At 51.7% G+C, this 26,055-nt stretch overlaps 2 protein-coding genes across 4 annotated transcripts; both read left to right on the forward strand.

Moving 5' to 3' along the window:
- On the forward strand, positions 11,204-18,731 carry KXD1 (KxDL motif containing 1). Of its 2 annotated transcripts, none has more exons than XM_005682101.2 (5): positions 11,204-11,320; positions 13,871-13,992; positions 14,996-15,148; positions 16,920-16,966; positions 17,761-18,731. In XM_005682101.2, the coding sequence occupies exons 2-5, from the start codon at positions 13,892-13,894 to the stop codon at positions 17,988-17,990; spliced, it is 531 nt and encodes a 176-aa protein (XP_005682158.1). In that variant the 5' UTR covers positions 11,204-11,320; positions 13,871-13,891; the 3' UTR covers positions 17,991-18,731. The 2 variants fall into 2 exon arrangements, with proteins under 2 accessions (XP_005682158.1, XP_013820432.1); XM_013964978.2 differs by having other exon boundaries at positions 11,283-11,355.
- On the forward strand, positions 19,863-25,512 carry UBA52 (ubiquitin A-52 residue ribosomal protein fusion product 1). Of its 2 annotated transcripts, none has more exons than XM_018051446.1 (5): positions 19,863-19,977; positions 20,896-21,009; positions 21,300-21,386; positions 21,949-22,092; positions 25,283-25,512. In XM_018051446.1, the coding sequence occupies exons 2-5, from the start codon at positions 20,907-20,909 to the stop codon at positions 25,414-25,416; spliced, it is 468 nt and encodes a 155-aa protein (XP_017906935.1). In that variant the 5' UTR covers positions 19,863-19,977; positions 20,896-20,906; the 3' UTR covers positions 25,417-25,512. The 2 variants fall into 2 exon arrangements, with proteins under 2 accessions (XP_017906935.1, XP_005682159.1); XM_005682102.2 differs by lacking the exon at positions 25,283-25,512 and adding an exon at positions 22,133-22,330 and having other exon boundaries at positions 19,865-19,977; positions 21,949-22,051.

Here is a 26,055-nt window from a genome sequence, read left to right on the forward strand (position 1 = left end):
CTCAGGAAATGGCAACCCACTCCAGCATTCTTGCCTGGAAAATCCCATCGATGGAGGAGTCTGGCAGGCTACAGTCCATGGGGTCGCAAAGAGTTGGACAAGACTGGGCGACTTCACTTTCACTTCAATCCTCACATCAGCCTTGTGAGCCAAATACTCTGATATTTGGAAGCCACATCATTGGCTGTGTATAGAGCTGCAGTTGGCGTATTCTCCCGGTGAACTGAGCCTTTTATTATTACGACATGCCCTCTTTATACTTCTTGCCTTAGAGTGGACTTTGATATAAAAACCACACACCTCTTCTGCATTGGTGCATATTTTAAACGCTCCATTCTCATCCACCTTTTACCTTCCACCTTTATGTATCCTTGGGTTATTCTTGTGCCTCTTGTAAGCAGCAAAGAACTGGGTTTTGCTTTTTGATTTGGTCTCCCCATCTTTGCCTTTTAACTAGGGCATTTGGTCTGTTTACATTTAATGTAATTATAGACATTTTTAGACTTAAATCTGCCTTTTTATGTGTTTTTTGCCACCTAATTTTTCTCTCTCTTGTCTTCTTTAGGATTGGATGTGAATGTTTTGGTAAGACTTTATTATCCTCATTTTTACAGAGAGGGAAACTGAGGCACGGATTAATGAAGGATAAGATGGGCCAGGTCTTTTTTACCCATTGAACTTCTCTTCCAGCCAGGCAGCTGGATATTGCACAAACAATAATGTAGATAAATATCTAATTTGGTGAGTGCTGTGCAGGAAATAAAACTGAAAGGTTTCCTGTCCCCAGCCTTAGGCTTCCCCCACAACCAACGTCACCATCGCTGAGCTGACTGAGCATTCCCACCCCTTCCCACCCTCTCTCTCAAATACACAAAAGAGGAAAATATTTTCTTGTCTCTACTCCACTGTGCACAGAACATTTGGAGCCAGGCAAGTCGCTTTTAGCTTCAATGTGCAGCTCCCACCCCTTCCAGGACCCTTGTAAATGTTTCCTGGCCTCCACCAACGCCCAAGAGACCTACTGAAAAGTTTCTGCAGTCGGGGCCTCTTCTGCTACAGCCTGAAGACAGAGTCACGGTTCTCCTTTTCCCAGCAGCCATCACCCAGACTCTTCTCAGCACTGGCTGCTGTCTGACTCATGGAGTTCCAATATTCGTAACAGATCCAATCCACACTGCATGCTTTCACACCATCCTGTCTTTGTTCCTGTGATCCCTTCAGCCCTGAATGATTGTCAGCACCCAGAAAACTCCTAATCCTACCTCAAAACTCCATCCAAGGAACTTCCCAGGTGGTCCAGTGGCTAAGACTCCACATTCCGAACACAGGGGGCCTGGGTTCAACCCCTGGTTGAGGAACTAAATCCCACATGCCACAACTAAGAGTTTGCACGCCCGCAACTAAGATTCTACATGCTGCATCTAAGATTTTGCGTGCTGCACCGAAGATTGAAGATCCATGCATTGCAGCTAAGACCTGGCAGAGCTGCTCTGGCCACCAGGCTCTCTATGGGACACAGCAGTGAGCACACGCTTGGAGGCAGGGCTCACCATCTTGGACCACCAGCGTCCCCCACATGGGCCCCTGCATCTGGAGAACCTGCGTACTGACCTCCCCAACCCCCAAGATCTATGCCACAAAGATGCTTGGAAATGGGCTTTTTGAGACGCCAGCTAGGAAATTAGGGGAAGATTCCTGAAGAGTCTGCCTCCTTTTTGTTCTTATTCTGAACAAAATGTGCACATTAAAGCTGCTATTTCTTTCTTTTTTTTTTTAATATTTATTTGGCTATGCTGGGTCTTAGTTGCAGCATGCAGAATCTAGTTCTCTGACCAGGGATCTAACCCAGACCCCCTGCATTGGGAGCACAGAGTCTTAGCCACAGAACCACAGAGAAGTCCCAAAGCTGCCATTTCTTAAAAACAAAGAAACAAACAAAAAACTCCATTCAGATGTACCTGCTTTCTGGCCTTGAAAATTCATACCCAATTCTTCAGGTTCCTCCAGCTTTGAGTCTCCTCCCTCTAGCCAAGCATTGTTTCCTGGAGGGCTGGGAGTGTCTGTGTTGGACTCTGCTTCACTATCCAAGGCTAGGCAGGGACTGAGTATTTTCTGGATCCTCAGAATACAGGCCAAACCCTGAAAGGGTGGCTAGAGTTTACTGAATAATTTTTTGAATTGTTGGTTGAACTATGCATAAGAATCCTCACCAGCATTAACTTTTCAATGAATGAAGGCAGGAGAGCATGGGAGTAATAATACAGTTTACCCACAGATAACCCTCAGTTTATCAAGGGCTTACAATGGGCCAAGTGTTATAAAGAATTAATCCTGAAGGATTCATGAGGTTAAGCCACTTGCTGAAGGACAGTCAGCTAGGATGTGACGGCTGGAATTTTAACTCTGATATGTCCAGTTCTAGGGCTCTCAAAGAGTCTTCCCTGTGCCCAAGGGCATGTGTGTATCTCTCGAGCTCTTAGCAACCATAAGAGACAGATGCTGTGTTACTCAGACTCACAGTTAACAAATTGATACCCAGAAAAATTAGACATGTAATACGGAGCATACACATGATAAGACCTCAGTAACTAAGGATACTTGCTAACACTTAATCTAGGACTTCCCTGGTGGCTCAGAGTATAGAATCCACCTGCCAATACGGGAGACATGGGTTTGATCCCTGGGTTGAGAAGATCCCCTGGAGAAGGAAAGGGCAACTCACTCTAGTATCCTTGCCTGGGAAATTCCAGGACAGAGGGGCTTGGTGGGCTACAGTCCGTGGGGGTCACAAAAGAGTCAGACACCACTTAGTGACTAAACAACACTTATCTAGCAGTTTCTATTTGCTCTGCTTTGTTTATGCGTTTAACTTGGGTTATCTAACTTAAGAATGCATCCTATCTCAGTATAAAGCATGATTTTTGGTATAGACACAAGGGGACAGATAATAGAACTAAAAATAGATGGGTGTATGCAAGGGTTTTAGACATACATGTATTTCCTAACTCTGACTGATGAGAGAGTTTCTAAGCAATAATACCTGGGTAGCAGTGAGCACACCACCTAGATCTTGGTGTCTAAATACCATTCTCCAAGAAAAGGAACCAGGCTCCTCGGAGAAAAGACTGATAGCAGGGATATTCCGAAGTAAGCACAGAAAATCTTGTGGTGCCAAAAGTGAGGAATTACTCACAGAAACACTGAAACATATTAAAAGGACACAGGAGCTAACTTAAAGGGGAAGCAAAATAAAGAATATAGAAATTAATTATAAGGCACAGAATAACTACTCATGACTTCATGGTGATATAAATACTTGAATAAATACATAATTCGGAAGAATAGACAGCACTTGTTTACAACAGAATTACATTAAAAGGCACCTTTATGCAAACAACCATAGTAATAATTATTGCTGCCAGGAGCGATGGATCAGTGCTAAAACTAAAAGGCAAAAAATATGTTAAAAACTAAACAACAACAAACAGAACTAAAAAGGTCTAATATGGTCTCTTAAGTATCCCCCATAGGATACTTATTAATTGCAAAAAATAGTTACTTGACAGTTGAGAAACAAGAAGATACTGCCTTAAGTAAGTAGTTGAAGTCAACATCACCAACAGCGAGACAGAGCAACATCCCAGTGCCTCCTGATACAGGATGCATTGAGAAGGGTGCTATGTCACTTTTGTGGGGTTCTTGCCCAAATGGCTCAACTTCAGTCTAATCATGAGAAAATATTAAAGAAGTCCATAATCATAGGTATTCCAACAAAACCAGTGGCTCTTTAGTTCTTCTCTTTCTGCCATAAGGGTGGTGCCATCTGCATATCTGAAGTTATTGATGTTTCTTCTGGCAATACTGATTCCATCTTGTGCTCCATCCAGCCCAGCATTTTGCATATGTACTCTGCATATAAGTTAAATAAGCAGAGTAACAATCTACAGCCTTGACATACACCTTTACCGATTTGGAGCCAGTCTGTTGTTCCATGTCTGGTTCTAACTGTTTCTTCTTGACCTGAATACAGGTTTCTTAGGAGGCAGATAAGGTGGTCTGGTATTCCCATCTCTAAGAGTTTTCCACAGTTTATTGTGATCGACACAGTCAAAGGCTTTAGTGTAGTTGATGAAGCAGAAGTAGATGCTTTTCTGGAACTCTCTTGCTTTTTCTATGATCCAGCAGATGTAGGCAATTTGATCTTTGGTTCCTCTGCCTTTTCTAAAACCAGCTTGAACATCTGGAAGTTCTCGGGTCAAGTACTGTTGAAGCCTGGCTTGGAGAATTTTGAGCATTACTTTGCTAGCATGTGAGATGAGTGCAATTGTGCAGTAGTTTGAGCATTCTTTGTCATTGCCTTTCTTTGGGATTGGAATGAAAACTGAGCTTTTCCAGTCCTATGGCCACTGCTGAGTATTCCAAATTTGCTGGCATATTGAGTGCAGCACTTTCACAGCATCATCTTTTAGGATTTGAAATAGCTCAGCTGGAATTCCGTCACCCCCACGAGCTTTGTTTGCAGTGATGCTTCCTAAGGCCCACTTGACTTAGCACTCCAGGATATCTGGCTCTAGGTGAATGATCACACCATCGTGGTTATCTGGGTCATTAAGATCTTTTTTTTGTATAGTTCTGTGTATTCTTGCCACCTCCTCTTAATATCTTCTGCTCCTGTTAGGTCCATACCATTTATGTCCTTTATTGTGCCCATCTTTGCATGAAATGTTCCCTTGGTATCTCTAATTTTCTCGACAAGATCTCTAGTTTTTCCCATTCTATTGTTTTCCTCTATTTCTTTGCATTGATCGCTGAGGAAGGCTTTCTTATCTCTCCTTGCTATTCTTTGGAACTCTGCATTTATCTGGGTATATCTTTCCTCTTCTACTTTGCCTTTTGCTTCTCTTCTTTTCTCAGCTATTTGTGAGGCCTCCTCAAACAACCATTTTGCCTTTTTGCATTTCTTCTTCTTGGGGATGGTTTTGATCACCACATCCTGTACAATGTCACGAACCTCCATCCATCGTTCTTCAGGCACAAGACTTAGAGACTACAAAATGGCCTGGGTTTCCTAAGAAGGAAGTTAAGATAATTCTTTGATAGAAAAGATTACATTATTCCTACAAGTTTCCCCTCTTTTATGATACATTTTTACTCTTTCAAATTCAGTTAGCATGAGATGGCTCTCATGTTCTGATGTGTCTAATAGTAAGAGATTGTTCTGATAGGGCTTCTGCAGACTGTTTAGTAAGGGCAGTTTCTGTTGATCTTAACAGAAGACCTCTAATACAAGGGATTATACAATATCCTATTAGGGCCATTCCTTCAAATACAGTGATTAGGGAGGTCAGGACAGAGATCACTATTATACCTTTCCATTTGCCCTCCCCCAACCCTCAACTACTGTTCCATCAGACTGGAGAAAGGGTCATTTTCCCTGAGTTTTTCACCAACTCATTAGCCAAGGTGGTCAGACCTTGCAGGGCTCTTGTTATTGTGCCATCAGGGGTGGTGGTGTTGGGTGTGAAAGTACAACGCTGACCTCCTATCATAGCACATACTCCCCCATTTTCTGCCAGGATCATGTCTAAGGCAGTCGCTTCTCCCAGGTGGTCATCTTACTGGTTGAGTCTAATTGTTCTGCTAGCCCCTTGACAGTGCCTCTAGTATAGTTGACAAAACTCTGCTGGTTATACTAAATGTAGTTTATCCCATCCCCATTTTTGCTGATGGTGGACCACTAGAATAACATTGATTCAAATTCCGATATCTGGTTTCTAGCCTTGAATTCATTAGGGGCACCCCTGGGAACTCTAATTGAGTCAATGTAAACACGCGTATCCAATGACCCACCACGGCTGGTGACATCTCTCTTGCTTCTATGTCTGGTTCGCACAGGGGTTGAGTCGGGGGATAGAAATACCAGAGTGAAAGGGACAGCCAATTGAACTAAAGCGCAAGTCCCAGTCCCGTCAGCCGAAGAATCCCAAGCAATGATTCCCCACAGCACCACCAGACCTCCATCCGGGCCAGAGACGATGCGGACTGATTGCTGCCTCAAAGGACTCTGCACCCGATACATCCCCCGGGAATGGTAATCGCCCCCCCACAGAGAGAGGTGCGAGGTGTAATTAGCGTCAAGGAATGGGGGTCTGACAGTCTTTGGGGGCGTCTATTGGAACCTTTCAGTCGGGAACAACAGTGACAAGGTCCTGCAGGATTTATTGCCCCAAGCTGTACTGTCCTGAAGGAGGGATATCGTGCATCCCACACCCATAGGGTCTGAAGTCCACTCAAGTGGGAACAGTACCACCTGGGCTTCCGGCTTACCTGCCGCGAAAGCGTAACAACCGCTCTCATTTAAAGCTTGGACAGAGTATTTAATCCATTCCAACCAGGCATTTGTTTTCCCATATCCAGCCTCGATCTCTACGGTTTGGAGTAAATCCTTCACCTCTACCATGGCGACCTTGGTAGGGTCATTGGGAGCTGGGGGTTGAATTGGTTCAGAAGCTTTGCATCTGTGGCACTAATTAGGAGGTAATTTTTAACAAGTTTAATAGCTAATCTTCGCAGTGGAGCTCCCAGATACGTCTGCCCCTAGTCCATACCAGGGCTTCCCTGCTGGCTCAGACAGTAAAGAATCCGCCTGCAATCCCGGGGTCGGGAAGATCCCCTGGAGGAGGGCATAGCAACCCACTCCAGTATTCTTGCCTGGAGAATCCCCATGGACAGAGGAGCCTGGTAGGCTATAGTCCATGGGGTTGCAAAGAGTCAGACAGGACTGAGCGACTAAGCACAGCACAGTCCATACTGATGCTCAAGAGATGGACTGGTTTTCCCTGGTTTTATCACTAATAGGAGTGGGCTATGTTGTAGATTCCCACAATCATCTCCGGGTACCCACCCCTTGTCAGGGATAATCTATCTTTTAGTTCCGCTAGGGTGGGAGCTGCTTTATGTGGCTCAGCCGTGTAACCCCCATACTGGGTAATCCACCATACTCTGGCCCAACTAGAGCAGGGGAGTTGGTGTGGATCATTTCCTGACATGCCCCATACTGGTTCAGGACAAAGGTACTTATGTTCTATAGATAGCTGTGTAGGTTATCACAAGGTAAGACCTGGCAAGCATCAGATTTCACAGTTAGGGGATCCCTGCTCGTGGTCACATTAATAATTAAGTTGACCAGGTAAGGGCTGCCCCCAACAATCTGCATCTTGATATACAGAATGACCAAGATGGGTATCAAAGTCTTTTCAAAGTCAGCTGTGTAGGATTGGGATGTTGGATCATGGATCATTGTTCCTCTTGATTAGGGGATTCAGTCCCTTTGACTTGCATGTAATGAGTCCAACGTTTCTCTGCCGTGTGAACAGCTGTTTCAGTCGTGAGCAGCATCTGGTAAGGTCCTTCCCAGGGTGGTTCAAGTTTGTCTTCCTTCCAGGTCTTTATTAGGATATGGTTACCAGGCCGAAGAAGATGCACCAGAAATCCAAGGGGTGGGTCCTGACGCAACCTGAGAGAAGACAGAGTAGAGGAGAGGCCAAGTATATAGTTTCTCAGAAATTCGTCTTTAGTTTCCATGGAAACTCTTCTCAGAATCAGAACTGCCCCTTGTAAGGATACTCGATGATCCCCGTATGAGATGCTGTACGCGTTACCATATTTGGGTCAAACTGAAGCTGAAACTCCAATACTGCCACCTGATGCGCAGAACTGACTCCGTGGAAAAGACCCTGATGCTGGAAAAGACTGAAGGCGGGAGAAGGGGATGACAGAGGACAAGAGGGTTGGATGGCATCACCGACTCAATGGACATGAGTTTGAGTAAGCTCTGGGAGTTGGTGATGGACAGGGAAGCCTGGCGTGATGCAGACCATGGCGTCACAAAGAGGCGGACACGACTGAGCGACTGTACTGAACTGATGCCTAGTTTAGTCATTAGGACTAAATTAGTCCCCACCTTGGCCACAAAGAGGAATTCTGTCTGAGTCTGCCTAGTCTTATACTTAAGTCTCTTTAAAGACAGGAACATTGAAACCTTCCCCTTTTACTCCTGAGACTAACAAATGCTCATCAGACAGAGGTCGGTAAGGAGGGTGACATGTCAGAGAGGAACGTGCCACTCCAGAGCCGATCAGGAAGGTGACCTCCTCTTTCTCAGGTCCTACCTCTAAACTTATCAAGAGCTGTCGGTAGGATCCTTCAATGTAAAAGAGCTCCTGACCACCCCCATTCCTCATCAAAGGTCATGAGAGGTATCACTTTTTCTTTTTCCCTTGACTGAGGACAAAGGCCTCCCTCTTGAAATGTCCCTCCTTCCCACATCTGTAGCACTTGATTCCTCCTTTTCCCCTTAACAGCCCCTGGATCCCCCTTCCATTCAATCTTCCTAGAGGTGGTCTTTGTTTTCATTCCTGGGGCCACCTCTTCCCTGAGTGGCCCGTCCTATGGTGGTAAGCATAATCTGAGTTTACTGTTTCTGTTTTTCTTCATCCCTCCGTACATATACCTTCTGGGCTTCTCTTAATAATTCTTCTAAACGTTTATCTTTCCAACTGTCTAATTTCTGGAATTTCTTAGACATATATGGCCAACGATTGGTTACAAAACGAATGTTAACATACGTTGGCCAAGAGGATCATCTAAATTCGATCCAGAGTATTTTCTTATTTGGCCTTTCAACCTATTCGGCTGGCCCTTCATCTTTTCCTTGCTGTATGTCAAAGGACCTGAAATGTTTTGGAATCAGGGAACTCTCTGATCCCTTTTATAATTAGGTCCCTGGGATCTCTCGTATGACCCTATGTTCAGGACTGTTATTATTTCATTGTGGCTCTTGGTTAGGAATTTTTACTTCAGCTGCTAAGACATTTGGGCCAGCGAAGTGTTCCCTTTCCCAAGCGGCCATCACTGCTGTCCAAATCATTGATCTTTCCTCTCTGGAAATCGGAATGCCTAAAATAGATATAAGCTCAGCCCACTTGAAAATTTGAGGGCCTAAAAATTGATCTAACTGGTTTGCAACCCCAGGGGGATTCTCTAATAAGGGCTTCAGTTCTTTCTTCAATTCTCAAACCTCAGAGCTGGTAAGGGGGGGAGGTGTTCACAAATCTAATTCCCCTTCCTCCTAGGGGACCCTCTTGGAGGGGTTAGAGGCCCTAAGGTTCCTCTCTTTCAGGAGGGAAGGGTAAATTTTGAATGTCCCTTTTACATTGTTCTATGTCCTTCCTCAACAGAGGAAAGGAGGGATACAGTGCTGGAGAGGGCACCGAGGCTATGGTGACCAGCTTGAGTTCTCTCTCTACTGTTCTTATTTCCTCTTCTGCGGCAGTTTAGGCTATTCCTGGGGCAGTTAAGGCTGTAGGCCTCCTGAGTTATAAGGAGGAGGCAAATAGTCAGAGGATGCCACTTACTATTTTCCTTCTCCTTGTCTTTACCTAGTTCCATCTTTAAGGGGAACAGAACCACCAGCCCCTTTCTCCAACAAAGAGCATAATCTATTTCTTCCTGGGCAACTTGACTCTTGTCATTAACATACTGTACAAGCAATTGGCAGATCCAGTCTTCATCAGACCTGAACTTAGGCCAAAATACTGATGGTTTCAATATAGGTTCTTGAGTCCAAAAGAAACAGCAGTACTTTATCATCTGTTGTTTCTTTTTCCCTTTCATCCTAGGACGAGCTCCCCAATATTGGAGCGTGCGTCCTAGGGGACTGTCTGGGGGAATCTCGTTGTTGGTCTTTCTCCCCTAGGAATCCTTCCTGCCTAAAGAAAATCCTTATTACCCATCCCTTCTGTCTGATTGTGTGCTCTTGACTAGAGCCTCAACCCCCCTTTTCTTTCTTCGGAGGGTTCTTGCAGTCTTCCCGAGTCATTTCGACTGCCTCTGGCCGTTTCCCTCAAGGGAGAATTATCCCAGAAGAGAGGATATTTCTGCTCTTAGCTTCTTAGCTACTGGCAGGTCGGTATAAGCCCCGGATTAGGTCGGAAAAGACTGCCTTATGCCATATGAAATCAACAAAGATACTAACTGAACTATGGATCAGGACTCCACACTCGCTTCCACACACAGGTCCCATGCACACAAGACAGCCTGCGGGATGACCCGGCCACCAGGGAAATAGTTTGCCACCTCTCGTGACGTTTCTTAGGGCTTTCCAGGTGGCGCTGGTGGTAAAGAACCCACATGCCAGTGTAGGAGACAGAAGAGACTCCGGTTGGATCCCTGGAGGGCATACCAACGCACCCCAGTATCCTTCCCTGGAGAATCCCCATGGACAGAGGAGTCTGCAGGGCTACACAGTCCATAAGTTCGCACAGAGTCGGACACGACTGAAGTGACTTAGCACGCACGTGACGTTTCTTACCTTGGTCCCTGCACGGAGTAACCTGGTCGCCAATGTGCCTGCCTGGGCCCCTCCCCTGCGTTGTTGATGGACTTCCGACCCGGAGTCCGCTGTCAACCCAAGGGGTAGCAGATTTCCCCTCCCTGGAGGCCACCATATCGAGACAGTGGGACGCATCTCCTGGGGTGGGGACGAACGTTCTTTCGACCCCTCCAGGTGACATGGATCCCAGACGAGCCCCCAAATTGTCGGAAATGTCTTCCGCCGGCGCCGCGCGCTCCGAAAATGGGTTGGCAAGGCAAAGTTTACTTTTGCAGAAGGATGCACAACCAAGTGTGACCGGCGAGCACACTGAGTGGGAAGCCCGCTCTGTTTAGTGTGGTTTCACAAGCTAGCGCGATTGGCAAATTCAAGGGAAGGGCGAGAACAGTGAAGCAGCTAGGTGGGGGAGGGGTCGCCATGTGCAGTTTGTTTACACGAACTTGAAGTGAAAGTGAAGTCGATCAGTCGTGTCCGACTATTTGCGACCCCAGGGACTGTAGCCTACAACGCTCCTCCGTCCATGGGATTTTCCAGGCAAGAGTACTGGAGTGGGTTGCCATTTCCTTCTCCAACACGAACTTGGAGACTACAAAAAGGCATGATTTTCCTAAGAAGGACGCTGATTATATCCTTTTATTGAAAAGGTTACACTATTCCTACGTCCCTTCCGGGTTCTGGGCTGCCGCGGAGCTCAGCTTATGCAAACTACGGCGACGCGAGAGGGACTGTTTGATTGGTTATTTGTTGCGACGAGCCCGCAAATAGAAGCTACATGTAAGCCCCACCCGTTCCTGCCACGCCTCCACTCACGCAAGTCGGCCCTGGGCACGTCGCCGCCACGCGCGCGCTCGCACGCAGGGTGCGTGGTGACGTTACGGCGACGCGGGCGCCATCCCGGAAGCGCGAGCAAGGCCGCCAGATGTGCAGGTGCTGCTGCCGCCGACGCCCGGGCCGAGTTCTGGGTGGGGATGGGGACGCAGGGGCCTCTGGGGATCCAGGCCGGGTTGGGCGCGGTTCCCCGGCTGTCTGGGGGTGGGGCGCGCCGCTGGCAACATCTGGGCACCCCTCCTGCGCACAGGCCTCAGACTCCCCGTCTGGCGCTGTGGGCAGGATTCGGATCCGGGGCGCGAGAGTTGGGGCCACTTGTATTCAGGCTGTGCCTTGTCACCAAAACCGGGCATTGGCTTGCTTGGGCCTCAGTTTCCCGGTTTCACAAGGGCGGAGCATGAGGAGATTGGGGAGCCCCGCCCCACTCGCGGGTTTTGCTGAGCTTGGGCAGTCCATTTAAATTCTGCTAAAAGACCTGGGTGGAGTAGCGGCCCCTCCCCGCCCTGGTGTGTGACCTTGGGCAATGGAGCCCACCCCTGTGTTGCCCTCGGAGGTGGTAGTTTCTGCCTTGTAGGGGGAATTGGGGATTAAATGAAGTGCTATACAAGTGTTTGTTCTTATTCTTGGAAGCAGTGGGGAGGCCATCCTTAGATTTCTTCACGCTGCCCTCGGAGAAGCTAGCTGCCCAGAACCCAGCGCCTCTTATCACTGTTGGTTTCAGTCTCACAAACAGCATTGTGAGATTCAAATTCTTTGTTATTCCTACTTTGTGGGTGACAGATGAGGTGGGCAGATGACAGGAGGTGAGATGACTTGTCCAAGGTCACACAGCCTCCCTCTCTGCGTGTTTTCCCCATAAATATATTTGGAGCAGGACCAGAGCCTATGCTGGGTCATTTCCACCCTGTATATAGGCCAGACTAGCAGTTGGGGAAGGCTTCCTCCACGAGGCATCTGGTGGGAGAGTGTGCCTTGAATCCCTCAGCCCTCACATCTGGGAGCCAGAGACAGGAAAGAGCCCTGCTTTGAAGCAGAACCATTTTCCACAGGTCCAAATGCTGTGCCTGCCAGGCTCTAGTTGCAGGCGTCCCACCACATGACTCTGTCCTTTGAGAGCCCAAGTGTCCCCTTTATACATGATCTTCTTTGGAAATATGGAGGGTGTTGGTGTCCATACCTGGCACGGAGTAGGAGCTCAGTAAACATGGTGATTGGTGGTGGAGGGTGAGGGGAGGGGAGGCAGTTATATTTCATCAGGTGTGACAGTTTATCTCCGGAAGGCACATGGCGGGTGCAAACCAATAGCCAGATTCAGCACAAAGAGAAATGTACTCTTGGCCTCTGTGGGGTAAATATTAGTTGCTGACATTTGTAAATGAGGTGATTTCACAGGGACAAGAAATCCATGTTTCGGTTTTTTCTTTTTTTTTCTGGAAAGAATCAGAAGTCTGGCAGGAATCAGGAACTGTAAGAAGCAGCTGTCCTGTCAGAGGCAGATACTGAACATGCAAGTCACACATTTGTGGATCCTGTGGGCCGTGGGCATTTGAGTTGTGGCCCATGGCTACTGGTTGTGTGTCAATGGCCCAGCCTCAGTCTCTGAGCATCGTTTTCTTCATGCATAAATAAGGATGATAACAGTTGCTGGTGTTTGAAATTGGTGTCTTGTTTAGCATAGAGTAGATGTTCAATAAAGAGGAGGGTAGACGTGGGCTCTGAAAGCCCTTCCTGATCCTGTGCGTGAATCTTAACCAGTTGCAAGTGGGCTTTTCTGTTGGCCATTAAATGTGCAGACCCCAGAGCCAAGCTATGTCAGGATTCTGGTTTTTTCCTGAATCTCTTTAGGAGGGTCAGTGCTGAAGCCGTGGCCCCTCCTGCCCTAGCAGGGTCTCGGAAGTCCCCACCTGCTGGGATGTAATCTGTGTGCCAGAGAAGCTGGGAGCTGCAGAGCCATCTGGGTTGCTGGGGCTCACTCCTGGCTTTAAGTTGCTAACAGAAGTCTAGCTTCAGAGCAGAATTTGAAAGTTTCTGTTTTGCTCTCACCAAATTAAATTCTGGCAATCCCTTGCTGTGAGCTGGGTTCTGGGCTTGGCTCTGGAGAAAGCAGCAAGCCAGAAAGACATGCCTTTGTTCTGCTGCAGCTGACATTGTGGGGGTGACTGGCAAATGGGTTACCTGATAACTAAAATAATTTCAGGAAGAGACCATTTAAAAAGGTGAAGTGATGAGAGTGACCAGAGTGGGGGTAGTCGTCAGAGAGTCTCTTGGGAGAAAGGCATTGAGGGGGTGATGATTTGAGGGGACAGCCATGTATATTCTCCCAGTGGGGACAGCAGATGCAAAGGCAGGGGCATGTGGGAGGAGGGTGGCAGGTCTATGCAGGAGGAAGTTGCCTGTGACTGTGGGTGCATGGGAGTTCGGGGTGTGGAGGTAGAAGGGGTGATGGGATTCTGATGTGCTTGTGTACAAGTTGTAAATATGAGCTCCAGTGATTCTCAAAACACTCCTGAATTTCTAGGATGACAAAGCTGAGGCTCAGGTGGCATGACCCACTTCATGTGGTCTGCGGGGTTCCCAGACCCTCTTATCCATCCCACCTCCCCCACTTCCTGATGCAGACGGAAAATTCTTTCTTCCTGCCTGTTTCAGGCAGCGGAGGAGGAGGAAGAGATGGACCCCCCGGACTCGGCCTCGAGGGTCTTCTGTAGCCGCATCCTGAGCATGGTGAATGCGGACGATGTCAGCGCCATCATTCTGGCCCAGAAGAACATGTAAGTGAGGCCAAGGGCCCTGGGGCCCCGGCGTGGGAAGGAATCCACTTGCTGGCCAACATTCTTGCCCTGCCCGCCTCTACCCTGGTCCCACACTGGTGATAAAATGAAGGAAATGAGCAAATCTTCTGGCTGGCTCCAAAGTAAATTCCTTCCTGGCCTGGAGGCGAGGCCTTGGCACAGGAAGCGGGGCTCTGGGACAGTTTTGCAGCTGTGGACAGTTTGGCGGGGGCCGCAGCAGCTCCTGTCCTGAGGCCTGGGGTGGGGAGACTTGGGTTGGGGGTAGGATAAGGAAGGGGCTGTGGGATTTAAGGGAGCCGTGGCTCACTTCCTGTTGGGCGCCTGTCTCAGAGCCAAGGCTGTCTCTGCAGTGCATGCGGGGTCACTTGGAAAGGCTGGGAATGCCCTTTGCCCTCTTTGGGGCTTGGCACTGTAGCCACCACCACTTCCCCCTAATTCCAGCATGCTCTCTGACACAATCTTGGGGTGGAATCAGTCTCCCGGGGCTTTATTTTTGTGTCTTTAAGCTAAAAGTTCTTCATTCCATTTATGGCACAGCATGGACCTGATACCTTACCCTTCTCGTCCTGTGACAGGGTGCTGGATCTTCCTGGGTCCCAGCAGCACCCATCTCCCTCCTGGGTTTTAAGGTCAGATTCAGACCTGGCCCTGGGGGAACTCCCAGGCTGAGAGGATACAAAATCAGACTTGAACCTTCCTGGCCTCAGGGTATCAGGACTGGACCAGAGAAAGAACCAGGGGAAGCAGGAGAGCCAAAGAGTCTGCTTGAGGGAGAGGGTGAAGGCTACATGAGAAGGGCACCCTTGAGGAGGGTTTTGAAAGCTGAATAGGAGTTTGCTAGCGGTCTCAGACACCAGGTAGAGCTCCGCAGGACACGGGAATGATGTACGCTGAGGCATGGAGCAGGAAAAGGCCTAGCAGGATCAGTTGGCAGGGCCCTGGAGGCTGAGCAGAGGAGTCAGTGCCCTTTTTCTGCTGCCAGGCTGGACCGCTTTGAAAAGACCAACGAGATGCTGCTCAACTTCAACAACCTGTCAAGTGCCCGCCTGCAGCAGATGAACGAGCGCTTCCTGCACCACACAAGGACCCTGGTGGAGATGAAGCGGGACTTGGACAGCATCTTCCGCAGGATCAGGTGGGTGCTCCCCCTCCAGCCTCCGCCTCCGCCTCCCGCTCCATGCCTCGGGTTCCTCTTCTCCTCCACGAGGGCCGTCCTCTCCACATAGCAGGGTGGGAGACGCAGCGCGTTTGTTTTACAAGGCTTCACCGCACACTTAGTATTGGAGAAGGACTAAAACCTTAGCGTTTCTGAACTTAAGTTTTATTTCTTTCGGAACGTGCAACATAGCACCAGACCCATCATCCAAAAGGTAGGCCAGAGCAGTGAAAGACTAGCCTCCTGTCCCCCTTGGCCTCCACCCAGGTCTTCTCTCAAGAGGAAAATGAGATTCCCCGGTTTTGTGGGTCCTTCTCGAGCCGGTTTCCATGAGGACAGGGAGAGATGATGTCCAGTTCCCCAGCCACCCCCCCACCCCCACGCCAAGAGCTCACACCACTGCTGCTGACAGCTGGGGCTCCTGGGCCTGGAACCAGCTACAGCGGCATTTCTGGCCAACTGTGCCGTTTCTGCTATTTCAGGAGCAGCCACGTCTGCTGGCAAAGCAGGTGCCACAGATTGAGGGCAACAGGTTAGAGCAAGCTCTATGCAGAAGTCATGCAACAGGCCAGATAGATGCTACATAAGAGGGCGTTTTCTGGGGCGTCTCACCAGGCTGCCCACCCGTGTATGGTGTTGCAGGAACCCCAAAGGTTGACATGTAGCTGGATTACTCAGTGAAGGTGAAAGTGTTAGTCAGCAAATTGTGTTTGACTCTGCAACACCATGGACTATAGCCTGCCAGGCTGCTCTGTCCATGGAATTCTCCAGGCCAAAATACTGGAGTGGGTTGCCATTTCCTTCTCCAGGGAATCTTCCCGACCCAGGGATAGAACCTGAGTCTCCTGCATTGCAGGTAGATTCTTTACCGTCTGAGCCACCAGGGAAAGCCCTGATGTCCCTCAGGAAGGAGCTAAGTGTGTCTGCCCAGGCAGGGACGCTGCAGCAGTGGTACTTTTGGGGGAGGGTTTGGGGCACGGTGCTGGCTGACCAGAGTCAAGGGTAAGAGACTATTCTGAAGGCCCTTTTGTAACTCTTTGTAAACAGAATTGCAGTGAAAAAAGTGGAAATCTCAGTTGCTCAGTCATGTCCGACTCTTTGCGACCTCAGGGACTATAGCCCGCTAGGCTCCTGTCCATGGGATTTCTCAGGCAAGGATACTGGAGTAGGTAGCCATTCCCTGCTCCAGGGGATCTTCCCAACCCGGGTCTCCTGCATTGCACGCGGGTTCTTTACTATCTGAGTCACCAGGGAAGCCCAAAGAGAACTGCATTACTTCAGGTACAAAGAAAAAACCAGCAGTCAAAAAAGGGAAACAGGTGCGTCTCCGTGAACTTCAGTGTAACGAGTGCCGGTGTTTGGGGCGTGGACAGGCAGGCCCTCCTGGCCCCTATGCAGACATCCTCACCCCAGGATGGAAAGACAGGCTGGGACAAGTCCCCAGAGGAATGGTTGTTGAGGTGAGGGGAAGGGGAGCTTCCTGGAAGGTGGTCCTGGTAGAAGAGGGTGAGACACAAGGCATTACAGGTAGGGGCCCAGACCCAGCACTAAGGACGCGTGGAAGCTGGGCGACACCAGGATAGTAGCTGCCGTCCATCATGGGGGTCAGAGGGCAGGCTGAGCGCCCAGTGCCCCCTCCAGCCTGGGAGCAGGGTGTGACAAGCAGTGAGCAGGAGGGTCCTGGCCTGTACTGGGCCCAGCCTGTCTCCTCACCGGGCTCAGCCCTGTTGTGCCTTCCCTTCCCCCACAGGACACTGAAAGGGAAGCTGGCCAGACAGCACCCGGAGGCCTTCAGCCGTAAGTGTCACCCAGAACGCCTGCATCCCACTTCTGGGCTCTGCACCCTTTGATGTCAGTGCCCTCAGCCCAGGGCCGGCTTCTGGAATGTACCCCAAGGGCTGACACCAGGCCCAGGCCCTGGTGGGTTGTGGGTCCAGACAGACGTGGGCAGGGGTTTGGCCTGGTCTTCTTGGCAACCTGCAGAGCAGGTGTTGAGATCAGAATCTCCTCCTTCGGCGGCTGTAACAATGGGATATTGACAAGGATGACAGTCCTCAGCCCAGTGAGTGTCATGTACCCACTATGAGGCAGGCTGTTACCCGTAGCCACCTGTGAGGTGTGGGCTGTGCCCAGAGGGGCAGTGACTTGGCAGCGGAAGCACAGCATCGTCCATGCTGAGCCTCACTTTACCCAGTCTGCTGAATGGGCCAACAGCTCCCTACTGCAGGGCTGCTGAAACCACAGGCACAAAGGCAATGCCATCATTCCCCAGTTTATAGAGCAGGGAGCTGAGGCACAGGCAGGTGAGGGGCCAGGCCCAGGTGACACAGTCAAGAGGGCAGAGCCAGGCTCAGGCTCACCGCCCAGGGCCCATGTAGGCCAGACCCCAGAGAACCTGAGTCCTTACCTCACTTCACCTTGAAGAGAAGCCTCTCACCTGCCAAGGCCTCAGTTTCCTCCTCTGTAAAATGAACAAAGTCCTGTCGTGTGGGGTGGAGGTAGCTGTCAGGGGTCATGGGCCCAATTAATCCCTCATCACAGCGCCTGATGATGACGGTGACTCAGCTAACTCTCGGGTCTTCTTCCCCCAGACATCCCAGAGGCATCTCTCTTGGAGGACGAAGATGAAGACCCCATTCCGCCTAGCACCACCACCACCATCGCCACCTCAGAACAGAGCACAGGCTCCTGTGACACCAGCCCCGACACCGTCTCGCCCTCCCTCAGCCCTGGCTTCGAGGACCTGTCCCACGTCCGGTCTAGTTCCCCTGCCATCAACGGTCGCAGCCATACAGATGATGAGGAGATTCCGGGCGAGTAGCCCCGCTCCCAGGAGCTCCGAGGGGGTCTCAGGGCGGCAGCAGCGTCATTCCCCAGATGTCTCAAGTGGCAGCGGAGAACCCTGCCTGGAGATACTCAGCTTTGCCACCCTAGTCTGTCATTTAGGGCTCGCCAAGGGGACAAGGCTCCCTCCCTAGAATTCCTGGGGGTATTTCATTCCTGCTCCTTCGTCACTGAGAACATCTCTCTTCTGTAGATCCCTCTATCAGACTGGGGATGACCAGTCCATCTGGAGTTGGGCTGGGCACAGGGAGCTTTTCCAGAGTCAGGCCTTAGGTCTACTCTGAACAACACTCCAAGCTTCCCAGAGACCAGAGCCAGCTGCCCCCCGCCCCAGCCCCCTGGTCAGAACCCCCTCAAGACAGCCAAACACCGTCACGTCCGAGTCCACCCAGCCCACCCCTGCGCCTACTGATTCTGGTCTTCTTGCCCCTTCCTCCAATGAAAGTACTGAATCCTTTCTCCAATCATTATCTCAAGGAGGTTTCTGAAACAGTTGTAGAAGGCTCAAGACAGAGATTAGTCATCCACTCAGCCCCAAGCCTGGTCGGGCCCTGTTTCTCTGACCAGAGGTGTAGACCTCTAGGGCCTAACAAGCCTCTCCTAGGGCCTTTGTGGAGCAAGCCGAGCAACCTTGGAGAACAAAGTGGAATATTTTTGTACCCGATGTTTACAGATGCTGTTGGGAAGTTATCAATAAAGAGACTGTTACTAAAAAGGGGAGGGTGCATCTAGCAGTGACTTCTTTCCATCCTTGGGCCCAGCATCCCAAATCAGGGACAGGTGCTGCATGTGGGACAGGCTGGTTATGGATTGCCAGGCACCAGCAGCCTAGAAAGAAATGTGGCTGCTTTGGGTGGGCGTCCCGAGTGGTGACAACCATAATGACCCCACTTCCTGTCACCACAGAGGCCTTCCCACTGCTCACATTTCCTTACTTCCCTGAATAATTCCTCTAAATCTCAGCCCCAAAGTGGGCTCCTCAGGGAGCTAGACGGGGTCCCATTCCCCATCAGACACTGTCACAGAGTCCCCTCATCTTTGAAGCACTTTCCATTATGTTACTAAAGGTCTCTTCCCAGACCTCAGAGTGTCTGCATTTGCCTGGTCCATAGGGGGCGCCGGGAAGTGGTCAATGAAGTAAGAAGGTACCCTGAGCAATGACTCCACTGTAAAGAAGCCCCCTACAGTGCAGACGTGGGTTCGATCCCTGGGTCAGGAAGATCCCTTGGAAGACAGCATGGCAATCCACTCCAGTATTCTTGCCTGGAAAATCCCATGGACAGAGGGGTCTGTAGTCTACAGGGACGAAGTCAGACACGACTGAAGCGATTTAGCACAGCACGCTGCCAAATCCACGGGTAACTTCGTCCTCACTTGTTCCTAGCGCCCAGCACTTTTTAACCTTCCGTCCCAGAAACAAGGCTTTGGGTCCCACTTCATTTCCTTCAGTGAAAGCACCAACCCCACCTGCTCTCCGTGCTCCTGTACGCACCCGCCCTGATATCCAATTATGCACAGCAGCCAGAGAGCCTCCAGTGGCTCCCAGGGGTCTAGCCCCCGCGCCGCCTCCCGCTTCGATCCTGCGTCTTTGAACCTGCGGCTTAATACCTTTCCTTCAGCACAAAGGTCTCTCCTACTCTGTTTAAATATCTCCGGAGCACCCGCTATGTGCGGGCCGTCTTCCAGGAGGTTTGGAGACGGCAGAAACACCTGCACTCTTACTACGTGACCCGATGGGTGGGGCTCACAGCCGGAAGCTAGCGGACGGAGGTCCTACTCAGGCGCCGAGACTCCGTCCTCCAGCACCCACCATGGGGCCGGGGCGGGGTCGAGGGCGGGGCACGACGCGCGGCGCGGATTGTGACGCAAGCACGCAGCGTGCTCGGTGCGCAGACGCTTTCGGCGGCGAATCGGCGGTTTCCGGTTCCGCCGCCCTCTTTCTCTTCACCCAAGCGGCCGAGCAGGTTGGTGGTGGAGGCCTTGCGGGTTGGCGGTGGGCCGGGTTGGTTTGTAGGGTGCGGGGGACTGTGGGGGCCCAGGGAACGGAGGCGGCGGTCTGGAATCCGTGTAGGCGGGCCAGGTTCTGCGGGATGGCTTAGCAAGGCACGTTGGGCCGGGTTCGGGTCCCGAACTGGGCCTCGCGAGGGAAATCGGCATTTGGAAGCGGAGCTTGCCCTCTCCGCCGGCCCCAGCTATCTGAGGAGGCCTTGGGGGGAGAGCGTGTGTCCTTCGGGGATGATTCAATTTAATGCGGAGGGGTATTAACTGTAATTTTTTCTCGTGGTGGAAACTGTGCCAGTCCCTTCGAAAAGATGAAGCCCCTCAGCTGGGTTTTTATCGCCTTTTTCTAAGTCTGTAAAGAAAGTCTGGTAGTAGCAACTGTTTTCATAACTTGGAAAATGAAAACGATACCTGTGTAAACACGTACCAGGCACGTGGTTAGCAGCTGTTATTTATGGACTGGATAAAACGCAGGAAGTGTGGTCTGAGCATTCGGGTGTAACCCAGAAGGAAGCCGGAGTTTTGGGTGTCTGAGCTTGGTATTGGAGAGGAAAAGGGATTGTAGGGAGGAAAGTGTGCGTGTTGGGATGCTACTAAGATGAGATTCCCACTCAGGCTTCTGGAAGAGCAGGGGCTGGTGAGAGGAACGGTGGGACCTCCAGATCACGCTTGGAGAAAATATGCTTGGCAGGGTGGTGCCCTAAAGTTGAAGGTGCAGGCTCAGAGGGGCGGAAGGAAACAGGCACTGAGGTGGGCCTGCAGTTGAGGTCGAGGCACGCATGGGGCTGGCAGGGACTAAACCTGGTCAGCCTGTGAGCTGGGGCTGCTCAGCCCTTTAGCGATCACCACTCCCCCCATCCATGCTAACCCTCTCTCCCCAGCAGGCGCAGAGATGCAGATCTTTGTGAAGACCCTGACGGGCAAGACCATCACCCTTGAGGTCGAGCCCAGTGATACAATTGAGAATGTCAAAGCCAAAATCCAAGACAAGGAGGGTGAGTTGGGCTGAGTGTGAATGCTCCACCCAGTAGGAACCCCTCAGCCCTGGGTATCTGCTGTCCTGTGTACAACAGGTGCTGGGCTTCAGTAGGTCTCAGCCATGCCAGCGTTCCCCAGTGTCATCTTGGGAAGGCAGCTTGCCCTCCCTACCTCAGTTTCCCTTCTGACAGGTTGGGGTAATCCTGGCACAGCCTTGTGGTGGAGGTGGGCGGGGCTCAGTGGCAGCTGCCAGCAGTGTGCTTGCAAGAGCCTCTGTAATGGAGTAATGGAGGTCCTCTCTCTTTAGGCATCCCACCTGACCAGCAGCGTCTGATCTTCGCGGGCAAACAGCTGGAGGATGGCCGCACTTTGTCAGACTACAATATCCAGAAAGGTACGGGGGTGGGGTGGCTAGACAGGGCCTCAGCACGAGGCCTAGGACCCAGGATGGAATGCTGACAGTCTGTCACCAGGAGGGAGCTGTAGAAGAGGATGGTCCTTGAGGTGGGGATCAATGGCGCTAGGGAGTATTGCTCTGTAAAGTGCTATTTTCATCTCTGAAGAGCATCTCCATCAGTGTTTTCCAAATGGCCATGGTTTCTCATGTTCTTAGTCACTTTTCTTTTAAGGCCAATGTGTGTATTAATATAAGTATTGTAAAGGAAACCACCACTTTTTCCCTAGCAAAATAAAAGGTTATCCTTGCATCTCTTAGAAATTGCCTTGCCTGTGGGAAAACTGAGATGGATACCACCGTTGGTATATATTTATATCAGTCTCCGATTTCGTGAGGAACTGGTGACGTGACAAGGTGGAGGTTCTGTGGGGTGGCATGTCCCATCTGCACATAACCAAGGGATTCTGATGTAGCCCCATCATACTTGATGCTGTGGTCTGGAGGCTGCCCTCCACCCGTGGGACTGAGGTGCAGTGACTCTGCCCATCATTTCCTGTAGAGTCCACCCTGCACCTGGTGCTTCGTCTGCGAGGCGGCATCATTGAGCCTTCCCTCCGCCAGCTCGCTCAGAAATACAACTGCGACAAGATGATCTGCCGCAAGTATGTGCTCACATGTGGGGGCGGGGGCTGCCCTGGGGGTGGTCCGGATGTGCCCTCAGCATCCCTGGTGTCCTTGCACAGGTGTTACGCCCGCCTGCACCCCCGTGCTGTCAACTGCCGCAAGAAGAAGTGCGGCCACACCAACAACCTGCGCCCCAAGAAGAAGGTCAAATAAAGCTCCTCCACCTGCTTCTCCTTTGCCCGCAGGGCGGCCTCCTGCCCAAGCCCCGTGGTCCTGGGGCCTCAATAAAGTTTCCCTTTCGTTGACTGGAGCAGTAATTGGTGTCCCTGTGGCTGGTCTGTCCAGTGGGGGGTGACTGAGATGTGGACTTTTATGGGACTTCGTGTCACTCAGCTCTTCATAGCCCTTGGGGGTCCCGGGCCCTGAGCTCCAGTCGTCTTACCTGTAAATTGGACCGTGGTCTCTGCCCTTCGCATCAGAAGCGGTCATAACCATAGCACAGGCAAGTCTCAGACCTGGCCCTAGTGAGCCCACCCATTTGGGTTTTATCATCTGGAATACGAAAATAAAGACCTTCACCAAGTGACCGGTGGGGCCTGGTCAGGCACATTTAACGGTGCCTCGTGTCTGGGCCCTGGAGGTATTTGGGTGTGGGTGGATGGGTAGATAGGATGGAGCATCCCCCCTAGTGTAGTAACACCTTCTCTCCATCTTGCCTGACCACTAGGCCTCCTGGGCTCCACCCAGGACTGATATCTGTCCCGGTGAGGGTTGCAGTGCCCTGGCAAGTCCATGTTTTTATTTGTGTTGGGATGACTGGGGCTTGATGTAGGTGACAACTCAGGCCTAGACAGTGATGCCTGAGAATAGCTGGGACCTGGAGTGCCAGTTAAAGGCTGTCACTTCATGTCTCAGGTAGTTGAGTTTCATTTCTTGTTAGCTGCCCTTTCCTCCCTAAGGCCAGACCACCATTTTCCTGGTCTACCCACTTGTCCACTCCTAGAGGAGGGAGGTTCTGAAGTTCAAATTAGGCAGTGTGTATCCAGCTCTCAAGCCTTTTCTTAATATGAAACACCACCCCCATCTCCCTGCCCTGCCCTGGACTCCCATCTCGGGCTTTTTTTCAGCTCACTTACAATCAGAGCTTCCCTGATAGCTCAGTTGGTAAAGAATCCACCTGCAATGCAGGAGACCCTGGTTTGATTTAGGTCGGGAAGATCCCCTGGAAAAGGAGTAGGCTACCCACTCCAGTATTCTTGGGCTTCCCTTGTGGCTCAGCTGGTCAAGAATCCACCTGCAATGCTGGAGACCTGGGTTGGAAGATCCCATGGAGAGTGGAAAGTTACTCACTCCCATTCTGGCCTGGAGAATTCCATGGACAGTATAGCCCCATGGGGTCACAAAGAGTCAGAACTGAGTCACTTCCACCTTCTTTTTCCAACCAGTTCACATAGTGAGTCTGCTGTAGGCTGGGTTCGGCGGCTTGAGCTTTCCAGTGTCAGAACCTGCATTCAGATCCCACTCGTGTCACAGCCTGTGGCCTCTGATGAATATCACTCCCCAGATTTCTATTTCTTCGTGTGGGAATGGGATTGAGGAAGTGAGGTCGGGTGTTGACACTTGTATAGAAACAAAACCTTGCTGTATATAGAACCTTATATTCAAGATCAAAAACTTAAGAAGGCAAGCGCTGGATAGGAATAAACACGGGGTGGGGTGGGTAGAGGGTGTCAGACCTGAGAAGCCCTCCAGTATTCGCTTCCCATTGTTCCCGGGGGTTTCGTCCAGGTTAGCTAGCTGGTCACCACAGGCTACGTTCCGAGGCCTCCCGGCCTGCAGGGGGCGCCTGACGCATCGGAGCAACCTGATCCCGGGCCGGGCCAGAGCTGCGCAGTCATGATCACAGCGGAGGCCGCATCAGAGTCCGCAGTCCTTGCCGGTGCCGGGTGATACAGCCGCCCCTGGAGTCCAGAGCGCGAGGAGCTGGTGTGGCCCTGGGTGAGCTCGAGCCCGAGCGGGAATATGAGTGGGGCGGGCGGTGCAGGCCCGGGGACGCTAGCTTCATGCCTAGCCATGCTCCCCGCTCCGTAGAAAGATGCCCGATCCGGGCGCTGGTGCAGCGCATCCACCAGCTGCAAGCTGAGCGCGCGCAGGCCTTCCGCCGGCTGGAGGAGTGAGGTGGGGCGTATGGGAGGGAGGGGTCCCAATGTTCGGCCCTCAGCCCACTCGGGTTGGGCGACCCTTGAGGGAGGAATTGGGTCCCCGCGCGCCACAGTGTCGGAGTGGAGCCGGGTTTGCGGGAGGCCAGATCGCTTCCTTTATGTGCGCTCGTCTCGGGTTACCTTCCACACTCTGGGGTCGAGGGACACTTCGGGCGGCTTTCAGGCGGTCGATACGGGTGCAGGGCCTGAGAGCCGGGCCGTAGCCTCAGGACCCCTACTTGCCGCAGAGGCCACCGCCAGTACCTGAGCAGCGACTTTCCGCCGCTACCGTGACCCAGGTCTTCGCGCCGCCTCGAGAGGTGCTGGCCGGCGAGCTAGGCCCCGCTGCTCGCGAGCCACGTGCGCAGCAGCTGGAGGAGACGCGCCTGACCACGGTGAGGCCCGCCCCCCGGCCGTTTTCCCCGCGCCCACTCTACGGCTTGTGTCTCCCGCGGGGCTGGCCCACGGTGCACCCCTTGGGGGAGGGGCCGCATTCTGCAAACCCGCCCCTGGCGCCCAGCCCTCTACATGCCCCAGCTAAGTCGTCCATTAAGATTTCACTTGAGAGTCTCAGGCTTAGCCCCTCCTTTCTGCCCCCCACTTTTATCCAGGACACGCCCGCTCCATCCCAGACCCCACCGTTCCTCCTCTGGCTTGTCCCAGTGCCCCAGATCTGTTACTCAACCCTCGGATTGGGTGCCATGAAACTCCAGGTCAAGTCCCCTTTCTAGTAACCCTAGATCCCAGCTAAGTTGTGGGCCTGTGACCCGGCCTACTCTGCCTTCACAGCCAATCCTGATCGAGATACAAGGCCATGTGAAGCCACGCCCATACTATTCCCGGGTCACCCTCTTTTAGAGACCCAACCAAGTCTAGGTTCCAAATTGGGATTATACGCCCTGGCTGGTCTCTGAGACTAAGAGATTCCACCTACTTTATACCCCCACCTGCACCACTCCTGTCCCTCCCTGGCTGGGATTTTACCCCTATTCCCTTCCCCGCCTACATGCCACACCCACACTGCGCCCCGACTCTAGGGCCCGCCCACTAGTCGATGCCCTGGGGGTGGTCCGGATGTGCCCTCAGCATCCCTGGTGTCCTTGCACAGGTGTTACGCCCGCCTGCACCCCCGTGCTGTCAACTGCCGCAAGAAGAAGTGCGGCCACACCAACAACCTGCGCCCCAAGAAGAAGGTCAAATAAAGCTCCTCCACCTGCTTCTCCTTTGCCCGCAGGGCGGCCTCCTGCCCAAGCCCGTGGTCCTGGGGCCTCAATAAAGTTTCCCTTTCGTTGACTGGAGCAGTAATTGGTGTCCCTGTGGCTGGTCTGTCCAGTGGGGGGTGACTGAGATGTGGACTTTTATGGGACTTCGTGTCACTCAGCTCTTCATAGCCCTTGGGGGTCCCGGGCCCTGAGCTCCAGTCGTCTTACCTGTAAATTGGACCGTGGTCTCTGCCCTTCGCATCAGAAGCGGTCATAACCATAGCACAGGCAAGTCTCAGACCTGGCCCTAGTGAGCCCACCCATTTGGGTTTTATCATCTGGAATACGAAAATAAAGACCTTCACCAAGTGACCGGTGGGGCCTGGTCAGGCACATTTAACGGTGCCTCGTGTCTGGGCCCTGGAGGTATTTGGGTGTGGGTGGATGGGTAGATAGGATGGAGCATCCCCCCTAGTGTAGTAACACCTTCTCTCCATCTTGCCTGACCACTAGGCCTCCTGGGCTCCACCCAGGACTGATATCTGTCCGGTGAGGGTTGCAGTGCCCTGGCAAGTCCATGTTTTTATTTGTGTTGGGATGACTGGGGCTTGATGTAGGTGACAACTCAGGCCTAGACAG

The sequence above is a fragment of the Capra hircus genome, chromosome 7 (genome assembly GCF_001704415.2).
Source record: "Capra hircus breed San Clemente chromosome 7, ASM170441v1, whole genome shotgun sequence".
Taxonomy (NCBI): domain Eukaryota; kingdom Metazoa; phylum Chordata; class Mammalia; order Artiodactyla; family Bovidae; genus Capra; species Capra hircus.